The 22,028-nt window shown below is 40.1% G+C and overlaps 2 protein-coding genes across 2 annotated transcripts in view; both read right to left on the bottom strand.

The window, feature by feature from the left end:
* LOC134749660 (cell adhesion molecule Dscam2) overlaps positions 1–22,028 on the bottom strand; it is a 97,213-nt gene that overhangs the window by 3,043 nt on the left and 72,142 nt on the right. Inside the window, exons 18-36 of the mRNA XM_063684676.1 lie at positions 21,727–21,894; positions 21,366–21,496; positions 20,996–21,206; positions 20,640–20,812; positions 20,237–20,408; positions 19,885–20,024; positions 19,333–19,489; positions 18,948–19,125; positions 16,025–16,215; positions 15,453–15,638; positions 13,417–13,553; positions 12,451–12,607; positions 11,863–12,003; positions 11,253–11,408; positions 10,409–10,563; positions 9,742–9,814; positions 7,545–7,700; positions 6,831–6,996; positions 6,120–6,247 (exon numbers count right to left, since the gene is read on the bottom strand). Coding sequence (XP_063540746.1) covers positions 6,124–6,247; positions 6,831–6,996; positions 7,545–7,700; positions 9,742–9,814; positions 10,409–10,563; positions 11,253–11,408; positions 11,863–12,003; positions 12,451–12,607; positions 13,417–13,553; positions 15,453–15,638; positions 16,025–16,215; positions 18,948–19,125; positions 19,333–19,489; positions 19,885–20,024; positions 20,237–20,408; positions 20,640–20,812; positions 20,996–21,206; positions 21,366–21,496; positions 21,727–21,894 — 2,972 coding nt within the window. The 3' untranslated portion in view covers positions 6,120–6,123. The remainder of the gene's footprint in view (positions 1–6,119; positions 6,248–6,830; positions 6,997–7,544; positions 7,701–9,741; positions 9,815–10,408; positions 10,564–11,252; positions 11,409–11,862; positions 12,004–12,450; positions 12,608–13,416; positions 13,554–15,452; positions 15,639–16,024; positions 16,216–18,947; positions 19,126–19,332; positions 19,490–19,884; positions 20,025–20,236; positions 20,409–20,639; positions 20,813–20,995; positions 21,207–21,365; positions 21,497–21,726; positions 21,895–22,028) is intronic.
* On the bottom strand, positions 164–1,878 carry LOC134749661 (uncharacterized). The gene has a single exon (XM_063684677.1). It carries the CDS (start codon positions 1,876–1,878, stop codon positions 190–192), a length of 1,689 nt encoding a protein of 562 aa, XP_063540747.1. The 3' UTR covers positions 164–189.

Below are 22,028 nucleotides of genomic sequence, written 5' to 3'. Positions count from 1 at the left end.
AATAGTATAATACTGTACAACAATGTTCGAGGCACAGGCGTTTGTTTAGAAATCCACAATTAAATAAAACAATTGTGTTATTTAATGAAACTTTATTAACATTTTCCAACATTTTTGTCTCATTCATGTGACTAATATAAATTTTCTCATACGGACGTTTTTCTTTTGGGTTACTACTAACCTACTTACTTAAAACAGTTTAGTCTGAAAATTTTCTTTGACATTCGGCTTCTGGAGCCTATAGTGAACAATCTCTAATAGTAAAATTAAACAACACACCAGCCACATGATCCCTATAAAAAAGAAACAAGAGCCGAGCTTTACGATGTCTAAATGTCCAGCGTCCGTGTCAGAAGAGTTTCTTCTCAGCTTGGCTTCGCTCTTGGCAACCGCAAGTTCCTCATCTCGAATTAATTTCTGTAAAAAACCGGCTTCTACCAGCCTGCTTTGCGCGGTGTTTATTCTTACTCCACCTCCCCATCGGGCGCGAACAAGTGTCGTAATAGCTTGTATACCTTCGGTGCCCTTCAAGATTTGCAAACGATACCCTAACAACATCAATCTTTCAGTCAAAAGAAGATATCTCTTACCCTGCGATATGCGGATCAGGTTTTCGACTTCTTCAACTAAGTCGATCTCCTCAAATCTGTTCCAAATAGGAGTGCCTTTATACCATTCCCTATACCACTCGGCTCCTCCATAGCCGTCTACTAAACTAATAGCATTCGCAACTGTGTCAAACCGCGGCTCCAGAAGTTTCGTCTGCAAACCTTTTACTAATAGCCCGTTATAAGCAGTGGTTACCACCATACTGAACCAAATCCAAAGCACAAAAAGGAAATTCACCAAGCGAGATTTTGTTACAAATTCAGCCTGTTGCCCTAAGAGAATCGCTAAGATGTTCCAGACTATGTGGAAGCTCTTGTTAATTGGTTCAATCTTGCTAATGATCTTTAGTAGCACCACAAGCGCTATAAATGCGGCACAGAGCAGAACTATAATTTTATTCATGAAAGGCACTAAAACTTTAATCCAAGCGTGGATTTCCCGCTGCGAAGGTCCACACCAAACCATCTCAAAGAAGTGACTTATTGCTGTAGTCTGGTATACCGAGGTATACCAATCTTCGGGTATCAGCGGCGTGAGGACATGGATATTTCCTTCATTCAATGAATATATTTCGTCATAACTCACACATAACACATTCACTGTGGTATTCATGTGTTGGGCTATCAGCATGAACAGGTTACCGAAAATTCCTTTAATGAAAGGAGATGAACCGTTAACACACTTTACTTCTAAATAGGGCTTAACAACTGCTGCCCATGTTCCCACTCGAGTTTGGCATCCGAGAAGATTTTTAAACTTACTCGGGAAAAAGTTTTCTTTGAAATCCACTTTAATCGGACAAGTGTTTCCACAAACATTATTGCGGTAGGGATAGTACGTGTACATTTCAGACTGGTTCTCATTTTGAATCAGAATTAGTAAATCCGTAATATAATATTTCCAAGCTATCTTCGTAATATTACTGAGATCTGGGATGGGATTCGTTACAACTGTTATGACTTTGCTCGGAGAAGTAACATTTTTAGGTAAATTCGCCACGAATTTATGGAATTCGTAGGATGACGTTACAAACAGGATCGCTTGTTGTATGTCTATTGATCGGTCCTGGTTCTCGTACGTGTGAATTGTTGCTACACTTCCTTGGTAATTTGACAGGAGTTTTGTTACTTGGTCGAAATCGGCTTGATGCCATACTATTGAAGTTTTCTTTCGGTATTCGAACTCAGAATTTGCAATGAAAGAAGCCGTGTCTGCCAAAGTGGGTTCGAACGTTAAAATACTAATTAAATATGGTAGAGAGAAATTCATGGTGAACAAAACCAGCACGTTTATTCGACATATGATGTCTAACAAGAGTACCTACCTAGTACAGTAGGTTTGAACTGCATGACAGTAATCATAGGAAGGAAACGTAAACTAACTGTGCCACGCCTCATACATACGGGAATTTATAGAAAATATAAAGTTACTAAAAGTGTGCCCTTTCACATGGGTTCCGTATTGAGAACTGTTGAAATGTGTATTTCCATAGTTTTTCTAATAGGTAGGTACACATTAAGTTTATGATCACTGGTCTAGTGACTAGGGGGTTTTGTAGGGATTTCAAATTAACACCCATTCATACTGGAGTTTATAGGTATTAGCAAATTTTAAACAAAAAAAAAAGTCACAAATCTTAAACGTAACCGCCGTAACCATGAGTGAGCATTCCATTACAGTGAACCCAAAAGTGACAACGACGCAAAGATACGATACTGAAACATAATGTTTACTTGTCAACGTAATGCGATGATTGATGATACCTTACCTTTACTATTAAAATAAAACAAATTTGCTACACCCTGCCCGGGTTCATTTTTCACATACATGGTACTTTGTAGTTACCTACTTATTATGTTGTACTGTTGTACATGAATGCAATAAATAAATGATTTATGATTATGAATTACAGTTTTAATAACAAAACTTCCGTGAGACATAGACATATTAAATATATTAATAACGGGTCACTCACGTGTCAAAACAGCCTAAGGGATCTCACGGAGCACCTCAATACCAGGCATCACAAGATCCAGTTCACAGTGGAGGAAGAAAACGAAGGAAAGCTGCCGTTTCTGGATGTCTTGGTTATGCGTAAACCTTGTGGGCGGATACAAACCACAGTGTATCGTAAACCAACACATACAGATCGATATCTGAGGGCAGATTCGCACCATCATCCGTGCCACTTATCTTCTGTGCCCAGAACACTGTTTAATCGGGCCTTGAACCTCTGTGATCCACAGAACTTGGACCATGAGCTGGGTCACGTGAGGCGGGTATTGGAATGCAATGGCTATAACTGGAGGCAGAGTTATCGTGTTGCGAACGCATCAGCGCGTCCCCGTTTAACTACGGCAGAGAGATTGCCCCTATACCTACCTTACATTAAGGGCGTGACGGATAAAATCGGACACTTATTACGCCGGAGATACTGCATTAAGACGATTTTCCGTCCTCATATGAAGCTAGGACAGGTGCTGCGTTCGCCAAAGGATAGGGAGCCTTTGAACAGTCCGGGTGTATACATGATTCCTTGCTCCTGTGGGAAAAACTACATAGGAGAGACGGGCCGAAACATTTCCACCAGATTGTCCGAGCACATACGTAGTATGAAGAACAGGGATAGCCGGGGTTCTGCGGTGACGGAACACGTGTTGGATTCGGATTCGACTCACTATATACGTTTCGATAAGGTAACTGTGCTGGCGAAAGAAAAGTTTGTGATTCAGCGAAAAGTACGGAAGGCTATCGAAATTGGTCGTCATCCGAATTTTAACCGTGATTGTGGTTGGTCAGTGCCTCCGAGCTGGAAAACTGTTTTGGGTACTACGTCGGTGGACAGTGTGGACGAACCATTAGCGAATGACGTAGTGAGTGTTGTGTGCAACCCATCATTTGACAATAATGCCGTAAACGAGGGTAGTTTCTCGCCCCCCCTGCCGCCACCGGCGCCCGCGCCGAGTCATCGGGCGCGGAGGGCTGCGGCCCGCAGTCTGCGCCGGTCCGTCACCGTCGACGCAAGCTCCTGATGACGCTCCTCGGTACGGAGTGAAACATGTCGAGCGTTTTCGACTTAAAACACGTGAGTAACCCGTTATTAATATATTTAATATATGTATTACAGTGCTAACCAAGACACACAACTGCCTTCAAACAGCGGTCTTGATATAGTTTAGACAACCTACGTGGAAATATATTCTTAGATACATTTTGTGCGAGATGGTAGGATGGGTGTGTGAAATTAACAGGACACCATTAGCACGAGCGCTTTTACAACGCGCGATAAAAAAGCGCTTGAATTCGTCCGCACGCTAAATTCGATTTAACGACCAACGCTTAAAGTCGGAAATCCAATAACGTTTGATAAAAGCGCCACCGCCATCGTGTGAATATACATATGTATCTATTTGCGTTATTTAAACGCTTTTTTAACGCGCGTTGTAAAAGCGCTCGCTCGAACCTTTAAGTTGTATTAAGTCCGATCCAGATTAGAGCGCGAACCAAACATGCGTAGCCGATGTGCACATTGGTTCCTTACAGCAGTCATTGACTTCTCGAGGTCTCGTTTGCTCATAGTTCGTGCCCAGTCGCCGTTTCCGCGTATAATTCGAGCTCTAAGTCTGGGTGCTCTAAGTTTTATTAAGCGGGCAAAACATCACATGTAGTCTTTCTTTGGGACACCGGGACAGTCGCGCTTAATTAACCTATGTTATTATCTACGTATATAATGTTTATTACGTTCGAATTGTTTACGAAAACGGCTGTTAGGAGCTTTTTTAGGATCAAAGAGGATATAATAAGATAGAGCGGTACTGTCATAGTAAATTTTGTAACCGCTGTAAATTCACTGCCATCTATCGACATACTTTAAAACTAAAAATGAAGATTTATAAAAAATACGTTAAAATGTATTTAAATATGGATAAATGATTTTTTTATTTGCATTAATTATTTTTATGTGATTATGACACATGTTCTTTCACTGATATGCGTTAAAATTGTAAATAACAAACGAAACCGTCAACGCCCTCTATACGAGAGTAGGCCAAAACTAGTGGCGCCCTCTGCTCGAGAATCGAATTTTCGTGATTTTCGAGGCACGTTTTTTCCTTAGACTGTATCCATCTATTACGGAGTTATATTTATCTTTGTTAGGATGAATCATCTAAACATACAACTTAATTTTTATACAGGTAGGTGCGACACCGTCTACCGTAAAACACGCATCATGTTATTTCCTGTCCCTTTAAGCCTCATTTGCACTAGCGCTTTTACAACGCGCGTTAATAAAGCGTTTGAATGATACAAATGGATAATCATAATGTGTTTAGACGAAGGCAGTTTTTTAGCGCGGCGCTTTTTTATCGAGCGCTTTTTCAGCGTTTAGCGTTAATCGAATTGCGCGTACAGAACTCCGTGCTTCTATTCTGACGAGCGTTAAAAAAGCGTCGGCGAGGGCTTAAATTGGCACTCAGTTAAAAAACTTATCAGTATGAAGCCTCAAATGTTCACAAAGGCAAATATTGTTGATCATTGAGGTAAGGTAAGGTTAATAAAATTTAATTTTTCTCGCAATACAAATGGATATTGCCAATAATTTTACATTTAAATTACTAACTTATTATTCTTGCACATCGAAGAAAGTGCGACACAATGATTTTTCAGCGTTCATATGAACACAAATATTAAGAACGATAAAAAAGCGCCAACGTAGGGTTTTAACGCGACGCTTTTTAAGCTCTCATGCGAATGGGGTTATATTTCCAGCACCTACTATTACCTATGGTAGAATTATCACGTGAGGGCCACCGATGACGATCGCTAACATAAAGCATTCATCTCTTCATAGTTTAAAACTACCTATGTAAGCGAGAGGGAAGTATGGTGCGTGAAGCCAGAATGTATAACAACATATATCTAAGCTGTTACACGTAGCTTTAAACTATACATTTTGGATATTTATAAAATGGCAAAAAGGTCTAGGAATGCGGCATTTTATGATATGGCTTTTAGTGATGTGTTTTCTCTACGTATAAAATTGACGGCCGTGGTTCTCAATCTCATGCGTGCACCGCAGAGGTTCCTAATGCAAGTAAGATGAATGCTTTATGTTGGCGAGAAAGGACCCTTGCAGACACAACTGAATTCTAGGCCTGATTGTCTATTGAGTCTGATAAATATTACAGATTTTCTTGACTGTAGAATCCACTAGAGCGAAATAGACAATCTGGCTCTGAATTGAGATATAGCTGCAGTTGAGTGTCCCTACTATGTAAAATTCATAGCGTTACGAGTAGATAACATACGGTCGAACAGAACCGCGACCTTGGTACGGTCCGTACCATGCTCAATGGTGTGGAAAGCATTCCGCCATACACAGTAATATCACTAATATCTCTAACACACAGCCGCCGTGTCCTCAGGCCACGCCACAGGCACCAAGGTTGTGGTCCGGTTGAACCGTGTGTTAACGATTTAAAGCCTGGCCACGCCACAACATCGCTTACGTTATTACACGTTAATTTGAAACGCCTCGCGCGGCATCTTGTCGCGCTTGCGCCGGGGCTCGTCGGTGTCGTCTGAGAACCGCGACGGAGGGTGGATGTGGTCGTTGAACGAGGGGTAGTTGGATATGCTGAAATGTTTTAGGATTTAGTTCTATGGCGGGCGGTTCCAAAAGTTACTATGAACTAGAGTTCGGACAATTGTAATCGAAAGGTCAAAATTTTACGTGCGAGAGGAACGCGTTCGTTTGATACGTTGTGTTGAAGTAGGTATCATAGTTCTAGTGCCAGTTATAGAGTAGCGACCATTGTGTTGTGATAGCTAGATCTTGTAGAGGAAGGTTTCCTTCCGCACGTGACTCTGCGGTGCCGCTTTGTAAATGTTGATAGATACCTAAAATTATTGTGGCTACAGAAAGAGCAAGACCGAGGAAATTGACCAGAAGAATAGGTCGTATTTGCACTACGCCCAGATCTACCAGAGTTATCTATAGTGACAATCACCAATAGCTGGGTTGTTGTCTATATGTTTTTGTTAAGATACATCGTTTTCGCCTCTGCGGTACCACAAATATAAGGCCAATCATTTGAAGCTGAAGCTGGAAGTGGCTGCTATAAGTAGGTATCCATTCTTACCTGGAGCTATACTTGCTTGCGTTGCTATTACAAAGATGGACCTCAGTCTTACGATGCTACTGTTATAGTGTTAGTCACCTGAATGTCGTCTCATCGTTGTGGCTGCTGTAACCACTGGAGCTCCTCACATGTCGCTTGCCCATCGCGCCGGCTTTACCCTTGCGCGAGGGGAACGCTTTCCTTACGACGCCCCCCACCGAGTTTTCCGACGAGGAAGAAGATTCTTCGCGCTCCACACTTGGATCTGGATAACAGTTTTAAAATTTCATTTTGTGTCATTGTGTGATTTTGTATTTTTTTTTAGGTAAACTCAGTCATGATTTATGAAGCCTACCACCAGTGTCAGTTACGAACGAGTTTTGGTTTGACACTGTTACATTTTTAAGGTATGGAATATCATCTCACCGAAATTCGGCTTCTAAGCATTTTTCGGAGTAGGTACCTATTAAAATACCTACTACTATTTTTAATACTTAATATTTAGTGTATCTTTATGTATTTAATGTACCTGTATGTATTTGTATGTATGTAGATACTTAGTTATCTAGTCAGTTAGAACTATTAGCACGATTGCGTTATTATGCGATTTGTTGAGGAGAATTTATTCCCCTATTGGCAAGTGGGCAACCGCCTGAAAAGGACAAATGCTACATTATAGACACAGTTGATCGGGATATTTAGGTGGCTAACAGACGTAGAATGCCGAGCAGTGTTTTTCTTTTTTATTATTCATTATAGCATCAATCAGTTGAGATAAATTAATTTGGAATGCAATAAGCCAATCAGTAATACATGAGTTGGGATGCGCGGGGCGCAGGCGCGCGGGCTCGCTGTCCGAGTGCGGCGCGCTCGCGTCGTCGCTGGCGTCGTCCTCGTACTCTGTAATGGGCAGGTGGAGCGTTAGTATCTTCTTCACCTCCGAGTCCGTGGAGCCCAAGTTGTCCGACTCTGCAATGCAATGAGAACTGTCGGTTGGGGACGTGGAGCCGGGAAGGTCGGGAAAGATATGACGGCTCGGTTAAAGAAGCAGAAATTTATGACTTGATTTGTATTAATTATGGTAATGACAAGAATTTGAAAAGGCTAAAGGTTTTGAACGCGTAGGACTACGCTTTCGCTTTAATTTAATCACAAGTATGTTTATTTAATCGCCTACCCGTAACGGCCCAGCCAGTATTGCGGTACTTAAGATCATCAAAAAAGTGGCGGTTAATCCTATTTGGCGTCATACATAGTCTACGTCACAAATCAGAAAGTAAGACGGCACTTAAATCTAAATGACAAGTTGAGCATTATACATCTCTTAGGGGGCTCGGATTACCAGTCCGCCGGACGATATCGGCCTGTCAGTTGTTCGGAACTGACAAGTTTTTGTTCTAACTGACAGGCGGATATATGGTCCGGCGTAAGCATAAATTTCAGGTCTGTGGGTCCCGCGGACTGATAATCAGTGGGCCCCTTTAGTTGAATTTATATATGTCATTTCATTTGCATTTTGTTAGGGCGTGGTTACCAGAAAGAAATTAAGTAGACGCAAAAAATTACGAATTACTTACTTTGGTTTATGTTTAGTTTTTCAAAGTGTTTTTATTTGTGAGTATATTAGTACTAAGTAATATTAGTTTATTATGATGTTTAGAGGTCATATCTTTCCCGAGCACTATGTGGAGAGGTACATGTAAAAACTGAGCAACATAACAATGGAAGACGCTCATGATTCGCCACCAAGGATCAAAATTTCAAAATAGAATTAATAAAACTTCACGTGGCCAGTGAATATGGAAAAAAATATTATTTTGAAAATATAATAATGGTAGTGTAAAATGGATATAAATGTCTGGTGATTTGGTTATGAGTTAAAGTAGTTTGCATGCAGTTGCAATTTTAGATAACAATCAAATAACTTATCAGTACTCGTTAGGGTTCGAAATAATCCGGATAACTATAGTCTTTGATAATTATCCCATTTTCTTTGAATTCTTTAATAGTAAAAAATAATGATTGGGGCGTTTTTTGCTGTGTACCTACTTACAAATAAAAACTGACCTAATATTGATTAGTTTTTTATTGAGCCATTGAAATATAATAATCATTATGTATAAACAATCTTATATTTCGTAAATTTTAGGGTATTATTAAATCGATAATTATCAGGCATAAAAATCACGATAATTATCAAGATGACTATCATTGATAATTATCCTTTCGAACTCATGGTACTCGTATCACAGAAATAGCGTCGTTAAATATTTTCATAATCAAATCAAAATATCAAAGGCATGCTGCAACTTTATAACACAGCCAAAATGCATTTGAAATAACTTACGACATAAAAGGAAACCTCATTGGAATGCAGTTTTTGTTATTTTGTATATTCAGGGACCAGTAGGTATAATTGCGTTATCTGATTTGAATAAGTAGTTGTTTTCGAAATACAAAATAGGGGTGGGGCGGTCTTATAAAACTGAAGATCTAATGAAATAACAGGACCTAATTAACACCCTGCGTGTATAAACTTTTTTTGTACAGATGACTTGGTCTTAACAATAATTATATTATGGTGAATGAAATTGAATTCGGTTTCGGTTTAATTTCACATGTTGTAAAACGGGGCAAAATGTTTCAATAAATTTTAACAAATTCTGCAGCATTCCACGGGATGTCAGACCGTAAACGAATAATATCACAAAGCCGAATCAGTACTACAGCATGACAACTACCTACTTTTACAAAAAAAAAAAACTGATAGGTATGTTACAATACATACTTTGTGCATGCTTACCTTTACAATTACAACACCAGTTACGCTCCCATCGGGTTGCATAAAAGGCCATCATTTGTCAAATTGAAATATCAATACTTAAACTACAACGGGTCCAAATTAAACTCCAATAGGTGCGGTCTACTTGAAACAAAATCAATAGTCTAACTACTTATAGGTAAGCTTCTTTTAAACTGTCTGCGGAGTGGAAGTGTGGGAAGTAGGTACCTTGGCTCTCGGAATGAGGATCGCGGAGGCGATTTCCTTTTCTTCTCACTTTCGTGTATTCTGGTTCCTTGCCCTGTGAATATGGTAAATCTTTAATTATAATTTTTATATATAATAATTTTTACCCACTTCTGCAATGTTCACGATTGAGCACGTTATTTTATTTCCATTCTTTTTTCAATTACACGATACCTGACGACACCTCTTTTTAAGCCCCGTCCCCGACGCAAAAAGAAGGGCGTTATAAGTTTGACGCCAATGTCTGTCTGTCTGTGGGATCGTAGCTCTCCAACGGATGGACCGATTTCGATGCGGTTTTTTTTCGTGGAAGCGAGTTTCCTTGCGGTGGTTGTTAGCTATGTTTGATAGAAATCGATCCAGCATTTGAAGAGTATCAGCACTTTTCTAAAATGATGTAAGACATTTTTGGGACATAGCGTAGGGGTTTTTTTTTAATTTTGTTGAAGTGGGCAACTAGTAAGTCCAATTCTTTCTATTTAAAACTATACTTACAACTTATTTATCGCATTTGAAGTTTCAAGTTTGTCATGCTACTTCACTCAGCCTCAGTTGGTACTTTTTGTACTGAGACTGACTGAAGTAGCATGACAATACGAACTTTTCCGAGTAAAATACGACGAAAACGGCGTATTCACTACGTCGGTACCTTATATTTATCATTCTGCTTGAGGTCGTGGTAGACGAATGAGCCGCGCACTGAGTGGTACGGGCCGCTGTAGACGTTTCCACTATAGCTGCTTTCGCTGTACGTAGGCTTCGTTAGCTGGAACGTTGCGTATGGGCAAATGTCTTCGATGTATTCTGTAAGAAGAAGAGCGTATGAAACAAAAGGCCATTTTATAAACAGGTTGGCAGTCTGAAAATGGGAACAAGCTCGGTTCTCCATACAAACGTAGTTAAGCTCTCATTTTAAAACGAGTAGCTAGTTTGCTCTGAAATTTTGTATTTACAATAGGATATCTATGTCTGTAATTAATTTATTTAGCTTCAGATACCATAGTAAAAAAATAAATACAGCCAGTTTAAGTTTTTCATACAAAACTGGTTTTTGCTCTATTTCGTTTGTTTTATGAACTTGACGTATATAAACTAATTACAGACCTAGATATACCTCATGTCATTGTATGTGCAAAGTTTCATTACAATCCAAATACGTAGTTTTAAAATGAGAACGAAACTCCGTTTGTATGGGAAGGTGAAATTGGGCCGAGCTTGCCGGGGACTTTCAAGCAATGCTGTCTCGACTGTCCTGCAATCGCAAAATACCACGAAAGTGAGGACGAAGCAAGGCCGCTCGGGCTAGCGGATCGGTTTATAAAACACCTTTGAAAATTTAAGCGTGTTCGATCTCGACCCTTCAGCTTAGCCTTAGGCCTCGTATAGAAGCGCGCACCGCTCGGACAATTCGGGCCTTTGGCCTACGCAGTCCCTCGAAGCTCATAATAGTCGGGCCTAGACGAGGCCGTTTGCGATAAGGCATGTGTAAGTACCGTTGGAGGCGTGCTTGTAGTGGTGGGGCGGCGCGGGGTGCTGCGCGCGCGCGGCGAGGTACTGCTGGTCGCGGTTGGCCTTGTTCTGCAGCTGCGCCACCGACGGCGACTCGCCCGCCGCGCTCTCCGTCGCCGCCGTCTCCGTGCCGCCCGCTTCTTTCACGGTAAAAAACATACTTGTTTAATGAATAGGATTAGTTGGTCAAACCAAATTGTCAGTTAATAAGAACAAAAAAAAAACTACTCATCCTTTTCTTTTGGGTGCTAGTACTAGTGTAAGACAAAGATAGTATCATTCTCTCTGTCTATGTTTGAAATGAGACAGTTATTTGACAAACTATATATTTTTTCACCACACCAGCTGGTAAAGATTCACTTGATTGTTCAAAAACTGATAATAAAGTTGCATTTTATTCACATGTGAGGCAAAGTAATCAAATGCAAATTTTGAGTTGTTTTCTTACGTTTGCTGGTAGAATTGACTTTTAAATGAATATTTAATAATATTAAGTTTCAATCGATTTGCTTTGGATTTTATTTGAATAAAGAATATTTTGACTTTGACTTTGACTTAGTTTTTCAAGAGTTAATGTAAGTACACTGTACTTACTGTTCCTCCGCACTAGTAGTACGATGGCAACAAGGGCACCGAGCACGAGCAGCGAGAGCGCCGCGGGGAGGATGACGCGCGCTCCTCCTAGAGAGCGTGCGCCCGCTGCTGGCACCGGAGGTGACAATTCTCCGTCTATAACTATAAAAATAACAAAGAGTTCCATTAGATCCATCAGACTAATTTACAATACCTATCACTAGCAATATACTTGGAACAATGAATGCCAAGGTCTGTTTACATTCTATAAAGTGGCGCCCAACGTTTGGCCTATATCTAGACTTCAACACTTAGTTAAAACAGTCGAAGGTGGTAGCGGACAACAAAGACTTTCAACGACGGTATAAAAACCATGGCCTAGTGAGGAATAAGTCAAGTAAGATTCTGATGTTTTATACGACATCCACGATAGAGGGAGACATACGTATTTTGCATGCATACCCCTAACCCCCTTATTAATTCCTTAATCCTACCATTCTATATGTTGTTAATAAAAATTCGAAATTACTAACTTTTAAGCGAAAATAATAAAGTTTCCTCGGTTTCTTTAACCTAAACATAGTAATATTGACCTTAACTTAAACTTACTGCCACTAATGGAATGAGTAGTGAAGTTATATAACGCCACGGCATGTCCCGCGTTGTTATGTGCTGTTATCCGCAACTGATATTGAGTAGCTGGTGTTAGACCAGGCACGCTGAAAACTCGCTCGGTCGCTTGGACGCTGTTAGATACTAATCGCCACTGAAATAACAAACACATGGTTTGATTTGAAATATTCAAGAAAATTTTCATATAAAGTCCGATAGAAATACACGTAAAATCTTACTTGGTTTTAGTGTTACAGATATATATAAAAAAACCGGCCAAGTGCGAGTCGGACTCGTGCACGAAGGATTCCGTACCATTACACAAAAAACGTAAACAAAACTTATTTTATTATTTTTTAGTATTTGTTGTTATAGCGGCAACAGAAATACATCATCTGTGAAAATTTCAACTGTCTAGCTATCACGGTTCATGAGATACAGCCTGGTGACAGACAGACGGACAGCGGAGCCTTAGTAATAGGGTCCCGTTTTTACCCTTTGGGTACGGAACCCTAAAACATTTTTGAAGAATTTCTTATATTTTCATGTTACTCTGTTTAGTGGCGCCCAAACGTGGGGCCAATGATTTACAAATAAATTAAATCAGAATTACAGTTGCTCATAGGCTAGAGAGTTTTTCAAGGAGATTGGGGACCGTTTGCGAAATAAAGACCTGGATCTCCGCTCCGGGTCATTCTTGGTGCAGAGGTTATCCATCGCGATTCAGCGCGGTAATGCGGCGAGCGTTTTGGGCACCTTTGCACCAGGGATGACGCGGGGTGGGATTTTTGACTGATTGCTGCTGACTGGTTTGTTTTTATTTTTTATATGTTAAATAATGTTAATGTAGTAATATAGTAATGATTTATGTGGTTTAATGATTTAATTTATTATAGACTTTTAATTGTAATATCTTGTAATAAATTTAATAACAATACATTATGTATATTAAGTAGTACTTACTTGTGACTGGCTAACTTCTCGGTATTCAATAACGAAGTAGAGGATTCCGCACCCGCCGTCGCCCCAGGAGTCTAACCACACTGTTACAGTGGTTGTGTTGAGAGTTATCATTTGCGAGTGTTTCGGTTTTACTGGCACTGAAAGAAATCAGTTATTAATCTTAATTAATAACTCCCGATCCGATCCTATCCGATTCTGACTTATCAGAATCTGATAGGATTTATTTTCGTGTGGGCAATTTTCGAATTAAACAATTAGGATTGTTCATTTTTTTTTAAATGTTCTATTTCGAAAACCATTTCGAGATATGAGGTTTTTAAACAGTCTCCGACATTTGCTGCGATATAATAATCGAGGATTGAAGATATTTCAACAAATATACTGATGACCTTAGTTTGACCTTCTCGCGAGCCTGAATATAATAAAATCATAGTATAATAAAAGTTATCGAACCATAGTAAATAAATCCGTCACTCACGTAATTGTCAAAGTTGTCATTGTCATCAATTGTCATAATTAACATTTTCAGTTAAACCGCTAGTTTCTTACGATTTGATTTATAATATTTTATACCTAAACAGTAGATTTTGATTGCTTAATATATCAAAAACCTTGTTCCTTGTTACACACAATGATGCTGTGAGGATCACGTCGATGTAAGTATAAAATTAATATAATTTTACTACGAATATTTAATAGTCCATTTTGGTGGTCGGGTCACTATTACCTATTTATTTTCTGTGATGATGTGGCCAGAATATCTAAAGACAAACCGTTTAACACAGCTTGTCCCCTACTAGCTCCGTTTTACTGCTTTGAAGTTAAATTCAACAAACAGACATACATATATGTAACTTATAACCATCTTGTAAGCAATAAATAATATACATACAAGAATACATAATAGTTATACTCAAAATCAACATGAAACTGAAAAGATAATTTCTAATTTCCAGGTACCTACAAGTTGCAGTTCAAGGTTCAAGCTGCTGATATCACGACCATGGCGGACAAAACCAAAGTTAATAAAGAGTTGTGAAAAATAAAACATGTCTTATTTTTTACTTTTTTATTAATTTAGGAAAAACCTGTTTCCCAAAAATGTATATACATTATATGTTCAACATGTTCTGCACGTGAGGTTGACAATGAGGGCTTTGTTTAGTAGCATTCAGTTGAAGTTCTACTCTTGTTGAACCAGAAAATAATTGTATAGTTTGTTATTAAATCTATGCCCACACCCAGGCACTATTCTTGCTATAACTTTACATTCTCCGCCTTCTCTAGAAATTTGTACATTATATACATCCAATAAAACTAAGTTATATAACTTAAGGCAGATTTGTGAACTTTAACAAATTTAGCGTACTTTTTGATTATTGATTTAGGGATTCAAATAATACGACGATATTATTTATAGAAACGCGTTATACTAACATTAATGACATTAATGACAGATGACAATTACAATCAATTGACAACATAGAAGGTAGGATCCTGTAGAAGTGACAATAATAACGCTTTCTCTGCTACTCCTTCTTAAAGATACATAAGACTATCCCGTTCTGACAGTTCTCCCCACCACTCATGCCTATTCCAGATCTATACTAGATTTATGATTGACAATGACAACTACATATTTTTTAATGCTTGTTGTTGCTTGTGCTTTATCAACAGCCACGACATGTAATTTACGAAAAGTCGTACCTCATATTTTTAATAAATTATAAATATTCAACCGAGCCATGAATTACTAAATCATTCAAATTGGTATCTTAAATGAACCTATATTTTCAGAAAATAAAATAAAAATGGGGGGTTAAAAAAATGAACAATGCTAATTGGCCAATCATACAAAATTAACAAATCTACGTTAATCAAATCATCTGTCGCTCATAACTTTAGAAGTACTTAGACCCTTAGAAAAAAATGCATAAATAGTAACGTAAGAGTAAAGACGTCATACATTTTCAGAAAATGGCTTTTAATTTGAAATGTATCGTCTAATTAAGTATTTTAGGTTTCTGGCTACTTACCAGTTCCTTTAGTGAAGGCGTGAACAATATCGCAAGGCAGCCCCGTCCCGATGCGGTTGAAGGCCGTGATGTACAGCTGATACCGAGTTCCGCACCAAAGGTTTGGCAGCACGTGTTCCGACGTTCCAGCCTCCACTTGCAACTCCTCCCAGTCTCCGTGCTCGCGTTTGTAGTTGATGACGTAACCTGCAAAAAAAACGACCATAGAGTAGGTACAATATGGTCTTGTTGTATGTGATCATAGACTAAACCATATTTTACTATGAGACGAGGATTATGTCCAGCAGCACAGCGGGACGTATATATGATAATGGTGGTGGTTTTAAATCCCTGAATCCGTTATGTCTTCAGAGCAACATCACTTTCAGCAGTTTCCATATGGTTTGGTAAATACGCCTACACAGATATGACGGTGGCATTTTTTCGCCATATCTATACTACCTATAGATGTTCGTCACGTTCCGACATCTATCTATATTCAACTGCTAGTGACGGTTTTTTTATCAAGTCAGTAAGTGATAAAAGTGCGAGCAAAAATAGCAAGTCTGGTAAGTAACATAAATTCTAGTTACCCAATATAGGGCTCCCTCCGTCGCCCTGGTCACTCCACTGTAGATGCAGCGAGTCGGCGTACGAGTCGACTACGGCGAGCACCGGCGGCTGTGGCGGAACCTTCACTTCTACGCTGTAAGTGACCTCGTCCCGGCCGTGGGGGTTCTCTACGGCGCAGGTGTAGTTGCCGCTGTCAGCGTATTGGCTCATGCTGGCAAGGATAACATTTACCGTTAAAAAAGTAGTAAACTGTCTGCTAAATTAATTTATGCGCATATTATGTAAAAAATTATGATGCTAGTAAAGGTATGAACAGTTTTGAATAACACACATACAATTTATGCCTTTAACAGTGCTGAAAGGGATGTAATTCTAAAAGAAGTTAAAACTCACACCCCATCACTATACCCTTTCTTGTATCAGTGCTACTCTTCCCCTAGTAACCTTTTTTACGATGGCAGTGAGATCGCTTCGCAGGTCGGCGCTCAGCAAGGCGACCCGTTAGGCCCTCTCGTCTTTTGTTTGGCAATGCAGAATGCAATAACGGCTTTAGAATCACCTTTGAATGTTTGGTACCTTGATGATGGCACTATAGGGGGTGGTTCTGAAGCCGAGGCTCTTGCCGGCGTTGCGATCCATCGGTTTGGAAATCAATTCTTCGAAGTGTGAGTTGTTTCCCTGCGGTTCCTTGGCGCAAACGTCCCTATCAGATTTTGAGTCAGTATTGCCCGGCATCAGGGTACTTAACAAGTCAACATTTTGTCTACTTGGAGCTCCTATTTTTCCTGAAGGGGTGAGCTCAGTGCTGCAGACGAAGACGACGGCACTGGATTCTTCCTTACAGCGTTTGAATCAATTGTCATCGCATGTGGCTCTGGTTCTGTTACGCAATTGTTTTGCGATGCCACGCATAACCTATACACTGAGGACGGCGCCTACATGGTTTTTTAGGCAGGAGGTCAGTGACTTCGATGGTGTGCTCAGGCGGGGCCTCGAATCCATCTTGAACGTACACTTTGATGAGGTTCAGTGGCGGCAGACGTTGCTGGACAATGACACTGTGAGGGTGAGTGTCGCATTACGTCTTGGGAGCAGGGTATGTGAGCCCCACAGATGCCCTTGCGGGGTAATGGTCGGGATTAATGGGCACCACGGGCTTAGTTGCGTCCGATGTGTAGGGCGAATACCTAGGCACCAAGCCATTAACGAGCTGCTTCGACGCGCTTTAGTCTCGGCGAACATACCATGCATTATAGAGCCTCCTGGCTTAAGCCGTACAGATGGCAAAAGGCCGGACGGTCTTACACTGGTCCCGTGGGCAAAAGGCTGGAGCCTGCTGTGGGATGCCACATGTGTGTGCACGTTTGCTCCCTCTCATGTCGGCCACACATTAAAAAAGGCAGGTGCAGCGGCTGAGGCCGCTGCTAAGGTCAAACACAGCAAATACGCCAACCTTGGACCAGTGTATGACTTCATTCCGGTTGCTGTCGAAACGGCTGGGCCATGGTGCGCCGAGGCCAAAAAGCTGGTCAGGGAGATCGGGCGTCGGTTGAGGGACAGAGGCTGTGACCCCCGTGCTGGATCTTACCTGGTCCAACAAATATCCTTTTCCCCTCACTAGCTCGGAAAGCCGTCTTTTATCCTTTAAAACAAGCGGGGAAAAACGCATTTTATCCACTAGTGGGGAAAGTAATTTGACCTTGGATGGAGCGTGTTTAAGTAGCTTTTGACAGATAACAAAACGTAAAACGTCATAATAATGGTTCGTTCGATATTAATTATCATTAAATAAATGGTTCGAGAATTTAATAAAAAATACCAAATTTAGTTTTATTTAATTATATTAAGTCATAAACCTTAAATTCCATAAGAAACATTTGTTTTTTTAAATGATGTTGAATGTAAATTCTCAACGCACAAGTTGAGTCGATGCAATTTTAAAACGCATCGTCAGAAATGTCAACATTGTCAACAAAAAAAATTTCACCGACTCCGACACGTAAAAATACACAACTTCCCGAGTTTTCTGTTATAATATCGTATTATCGTAAAAAAATGAGTGATTCCAGTAATGAAGATGATCCTGTGGATGTTGCACTTTCCTCGCTATAGTGAGGGGAAAAGTTTTGTGTTATACACGGGTGCAAATGTATTCTACTTCTCGTGTGTTAAAACACTCGCTACGCTCAGGATTCTATTTTAGAACCACTCGCTTCGCTCGTGGTTCAACTATAGAATCCTTTCGCTTGCTCTTGTTTCAATTCCACACTCGCGGGTAAAATACAACTTTGCACCCTTGTATAACAAATAACTATAGCCGTTCAGCGTGGCAACGCAGCTGGCATATTTGGAACATTTGGGCCAGGTAGGGAACAGTTCGGAACTTAAAAGGAAATTTTTGACGGGACTAGTTTGTGATTAATAAGTTTTTATATACTAAGTGTATACAGTTTAGGTTTAATAGGTTAGTTTTAATTTTATAATATTGTAATTTTATTTATTATAATTATTTTCAGTTAAATATATATTATATTATAATTTATTGTGTTTGTAATTTTAAAGCGGTATTTTTGATAGACATATTTTTGGTCAATAATTTGTTTAATTCGACTTGTTTATCCCGAAAATTATTAAGGTGGGTGTTAATGGGAGTTTGTATGGGACTGCGATTGACTTGTTTAACGGAACAAGTTGTTTATAATATTCATATGTGGTGTTTTTTTTTTACTTTAGCAAGTTATTCCTTTAAAAACTTTTTATGAGCGCTCTTTTTAGTGATGAAAAACATGCGAGCAGTGAGCACAGTATGATCTCGTATTTACCCCAATCGTTATATCGGGCTAGCGTTTGGTTTTTCAAAGATGTTATAATAGCTAGTACGAGGCACTGTAAAACTACCTTGATGGAGTTATAAGGGTTTTATAATAGTAATAATGTTCTTACCTGATGATGAGTGTGCCATCAGTGGTAACGTTTTTCCTCAACGTCGATTCGAGGGAGGCACCGTTCATGCTCCAAGTCGTAGAGGGATTCGGGGAACCAACTTTGTTACACGATAGCGAAATGTTCTCCTTCCATGGCGTCACTATGCTTCGGCTAAATGAGGTTATTCTTGCTGGTACTGGAACCAATTAAAAAATAATGTATATAATCTAATAAGCTTACTCTGCTGATCAGGCGTGTGAGTTTACAAAACCCAAATTCGAATCTTGGTGCATACACAAGAGGATTTCAATAAGTGTGTATTTATTGAATATTTTGTGCGTCCAGGCAAAATCGTGTAAATACACCATAAATGCTTATAAAAATACACCATAAATGAACTCACCAGAATCAGACGGTAGGACAGTGGCAACTCTAGTAGCTTCTCCTTCACCGAGTCTCGTAGACGCTGAAACCCAAAATTGATGCGTTGCTCGCGGCGGTGACCGTGATGTTTCATGAGATAGTGTGCTTGGAGACAACATACGCTTGTGGGTACCCTCCTGAAAATCACAGCAAATTAACGTTTTTCACCCATTGCACAACATACCTAGCAAACAAAGTCGTTAAAGTTCAAAAACCGGCCAAGTGCGAGTCGGACTCGCGCACGAAGGGTTCCGTACCATTACGCAAAAAACGGTAAAAAAATCACGTTTGTTGTCCCACCCCACTTAAATATTTATTTTATTCTGTTTTTAGTATTTTTTGTTATAGCGACAACAGAAATCTGTGAAAATTTCAACTGTCTAGCTATCACAGTTCATGAGATACGATACAGCCTAGTGACAGACGGACAGACAGACAGACAGCGGAGTCTTAGTAATAGGGTCCTGTTCTTACCCTTTCGGTACGGAACCCAAAAAAGGCTATTTTTAGGTTTTAAGACAATGGTTCGTACCTCCCTCCCATCTTCTATGACGCTCATATACAGAGTGTAGCCCACTAGCACACCGTTAGGGGAAGTGGGAGGCAGCCATGACACGAGGATTTTATTACGCGAAGATACCACTGCTTTGATGTCCGCAGGAGCTGACGGCACTGTAATTGAAAATTTTGCTGTCATTAGAAGTTAGATACAATTAAGAATACGAGTGAAGGCGAAACCATCATTTTTGTAACAGTGGAGAAGGAGGCTTTTATAAGGTCTCGTCATACTTTGACCTTGCTGGTTATTACCCTCTCTGTTTCTAAATTGATCCCATTTCAACATTGTGACAAAGATCCCATTACAGTATTGTTTAGATACTTACCATCTTCCTCAGTGTGACAATAAACGGGAGCAGCTCGAACCCCATCTCCAGCCGCGGTGAAAGCGCACACTGTGACGGAGTAGTTCGTATACCGACGCAACCCTGACAGAGTGGTGTGGAGGCCCGATATTTGCTTCGTTACGGCATCTTCGTTTCCTGTAATGAAAAATTGCTACATGTAGACACACTCCTCTTTGTCTAAATATGTGTTTTGTCGGTCGTTCGTAGGTAAGTAAAGACTATGACGAAATACATATTTATCTTAAGAATATTTCAGTGCTATAGAGCAAGAGAGACGCACTATACGTCTACGTCTTAATCAGCTACGTTTTTCTGATCCTCAAGGCGAGGTTAGGTTATTTAAGTACTATTTGTCAGGATAAGGTTGTAATTTTGAGTTCACAAACTGTCCCCTGGATGAATACCTACCATACCAATCAGTAACTGGTGCGTATGTGACTCGGTAACCCTGTAGTACTCCGTTCCGACCGCGGGTGGGAGGGGGCTCCCAAGCTACGCGTACTGATTGAGAGCTCAGCGCTGTGCACTGCAGCGATCCTGGTGGTAGGCTGGGTACTGAAAATATACACGTAATGATCACACATGCACTAATATTACAATTCGGATAGATCAATTGGACCAATATTCTAGATTGACATAACAAAAATAAGGGCTGTCCCATTATGCATCATATGATATGAATTTTGGTACCCGAAATTTTGCCAGGTTTAAAGTAGGTATCTATATAAGATTTCTCACCATCTTCCATAGTTGTCGCAGTGGTAGGCGGGGACGCAGGCCCCGCACCTCTACTATTATACGCTTGAACAACGACAGCATACGCAGCATGTTTCTGAAGCCCCGAGAGCGTGGTTCTCGCTCGGGCTGTGCCGGCACCCTCGACGGTACGGACGGTGTAGGAGGCGCCACCTGGTCCGCTTGCGCTTAGAATTGTACTGTTGTTGTTTAACTGGAAAGAACAATTTTATTGAACGTGGAAAGAGAACTAGCAATTTGTGCCAATTGAATGGTTAATCTATGACATGTATAAAAAAAGGTTTTCACGAAATTAATCGATAATGATTCCATGTGCATCTAGTTCATAAATTGAATCAATAAGTTGAATTACCTCCTGAAACCCCACGTAGTACCCCAAGATGTTCCCGTTCCACAGATCTCTCTGTGGAGGCTCCCAGCTCACAATTAGCTCGGTGGAGCTTTTGGCTTCCACCCGCACGTCCAACGGAGGACCACTCGGCACTGAAAGAACAGATGAATTTGGTAAAGGAAATATCAATATCTTTTCTCCAAGTATCTTTCGTGATAGGCAAGGGATGACATAAATTTGTTCAGACGAGTTTTCTTTCTTCTGGATTTTACTCGTAGCAGGCATCTTCCATGCCTTTCCAAAATACCTTTGATTAATTGAACTTGACTGGACTAAATAGTTCATATTGAGTTAAATTGATAGGAATTATTTTGTCTATTACCTTCCTCAGTCGTGGTGACTTGCACAAGCTGGCTGGGCTCGCTCTGCCCCAGCCTGTTTTCTGCTATGATGCGAAGGTGGTACGATGTTGCTGGCTGCAGGTTTTGCACGTTGGCCGAAGTCACGCTCCCCGGTACTATTACTTTTTGAGGAGTCGTCGGCCATGATTCTAAAAATGTGAATATTTATGTATATCTGTTTAAATACTTACAGCGCTTTAAATATGTAGTATAACTTTGTTGTCATCATCGTTAAGCCGAAATACATGACTTGGTACATATAAGAACCAAATATGGATAAACT

This window comes from Cydia strobilella, chromosome 18, assembly GCF_947568885.1.
Source record: "Cydia strobilella chromosome 18, ilCydStro3.1, whole genome shotgun sequence".
NCBI classification, from domain to species: Eukaryota; Metazoa; Arthropoda; class Insecta; order Lepidoptera; family Tortricidae; genus Cydia; species Cydia strobilella.
Note: the sequence above shows the minus strand (reverse complement) of the source record. Positions and strands in the feature narration are given on the sequence as shown.